The 1808-nt window shown below is 42.2% G+C and overlaps 1 protein-coding gene across 1 annotated transcript in view; it reads right to left on the bottom strand.

Annotated features, from left to right (window-relative positions):
* Positions 1–1451, bottom strand: part of h3f3c (H3 histone, family 3C) — a 2952-nt gene extending 1501 nt beyond the window's left edge. Inside the window, exons 1-3 of the mRNA XM_082170129.1 lie at positions 1301–1451; positions 275–418; positions 35–188 (exon numbers count right to left, since the gene is read on the bottom strand). Coding sequence (XP_082026255.1) covers positions 35–188; positions 275–402 — 282 coding nt within the window. The 5' untranslated portion in view covers positions 403–418; positions 1301–1451. The remainder of the gene's footprint in view (positions 1–34; positions 189–274; positions 419–1300) is intronic.
* Between the last annotated feature and the right edge of the window lie 357 nt (positions 1452–1808).

Here is a 1808-nt window from a genome sequence, read left to right as displayed (position 1 = left end):
GAAAAAGCAAGACCAGATAACAGGCTATGCGCACCTGCAGTGCACCAATGGCGGCGCTCTGGAAACGCAGGTCAGTTTTGAAGTCCTGGGCAATTTCTCGAACCAGACGCTGGAACGGCAGCTTACGGATCAGCAGCTCAGTGGACTTCTGGTACCGACGGATCTCACGCAAAGCCACAGTACCGGGTCTGCAGACCGTAAAGGTGTTTAATGTAGGGTTTATTACAGTAAAACTTTTTTTTTGCTGTTCACAATCACAAGACTGGAATATCACCTGTAGCGATGAGGTTTCTTGACTCCTCCAGTTGAGGGAGCGCTCTTGCGGGCAGCTTTGGTAGCCAGCTGCTTACGGGGAGCTTTTCCTCCGGTGGACTTACGAGCAGTTTGCTTAGTACGGGCCATTGCTAGTCAATATCACCTGAGAAAAAGGAAAATAACAACTGTTTTAGAGTACAGTTAAGTCAGTAAATCATGGCCAGATTTATGACATACAAGCCAGGAATGTAAAAAAGTTTACTTACAATAAACTTTGCAGTGCTTTCTCTTAGCTGTTTAATAAGTTTTCATTCTCATGCACAGACTAAGCTATACAAATGAGTAAATCTCTACTAAAAATAGGTCTCTAGTTTTACACTTGTTTTGGTATTTGACTCCCTGTGCTATTTCAGGCCACTTCCTCCAGTAGGTCACATTAAACCCAATAAATAAAAGCAACCACTCAGCGTGGACTGATATAACCTTTCAACCAATCAGAGACGACCGTAGAACAACAGTAAAGCAGAAGCCAGTAGCATTTGAGGAGCCCAAAAAACTAACCAATCACAGGCCGTTCTGCCAGTTGTGGGGGCAAAACAGTCCGTCTAAGCCCCGCCTTAAACCGCAAGATTATGGCTGCAATGAACGGCAACTGGAGAGAGTCCGTGCTTTGAGGCACAGGGGAGGACGTGAACTTTGAAATAAAATTCAAAATCCAATGCATGCACCGCAAAACCAACAACACAGTACGGTAGCAGGCATCCTTGGGCAACTAAATAGTCGCTTAGAAGTAATATCTGCCGCGAATTTACGCCGTTTAACCGAAGTAAACAGAGACATACGAAAGTGGGACGGATTTCAGTGTGTCCTCCGACACGAAAAGGAGAGCCTGTTTTCTCTCGCGTCTCGCCATCGGCTTTCTCGTTTTCAGACGATGCGATTTTAACGTTTTAACGCTCAAAATAAACATTATTCTACATGAAAGTTTAACAAAGCTGTTAAAAAGTATATCAGAGAGAAGACAGTGATGAATTGGGGCACTTACCTCAGGTGAACGTGTTTTAATTCGCGCAGTGAAATATGTGCTCGGCTTGTCTGGCAGTGTCAGTATTTACTATCTCACACACAATGGGAGCGGGTTGGCCAGAGCCAAAATGGCCGCGATGTCAATCATTCTCTCCCAGAATGCACCTCAATAAAGCTGTAAACACAAAATTACCCATTTTTACTGTACAATTTCAATTACGATTTTTCACTTTATTTAGCATGTAATTAGAGGGATTATTATTAAGTATTTGAAGTACTGTGTTTCAGATGAAGTTTGACTGCAATCCCTTTGTTTTTCTCCTTTTTTTTTGGTTTCCATGGAGGTCATCGGGTTTCGAGGACAGGCTGATGGGTTCATCCACTGCTGGTTATATAATAATAACAACAACGTTTTATATTATTATTACAAATCTTAAACATTTTCCACGACCCCTTTGATTTAAGGTATTTCAGCCAATATACAATTTTTTTATGGATACATAATTGTTTTGGGCCCCTAATGTATG

The sequence above is a fragment of the Leuciscus leuciscus genome, assembly GCF_965113295.1.
Source record: "Leuciscus leuciscus genome assembly, chromosome: 5".
NCBI lineage: Eukaryota > Metazoa > Chordata > Actinopteri > Cypriniformes > Leuciscidae > Leuciscus > Leuciscus leuciscus.
Note: the sequence above shows the minus strand (reverse complement) of the source record. Positions and strands in the feature narration are given on the sequence as shown.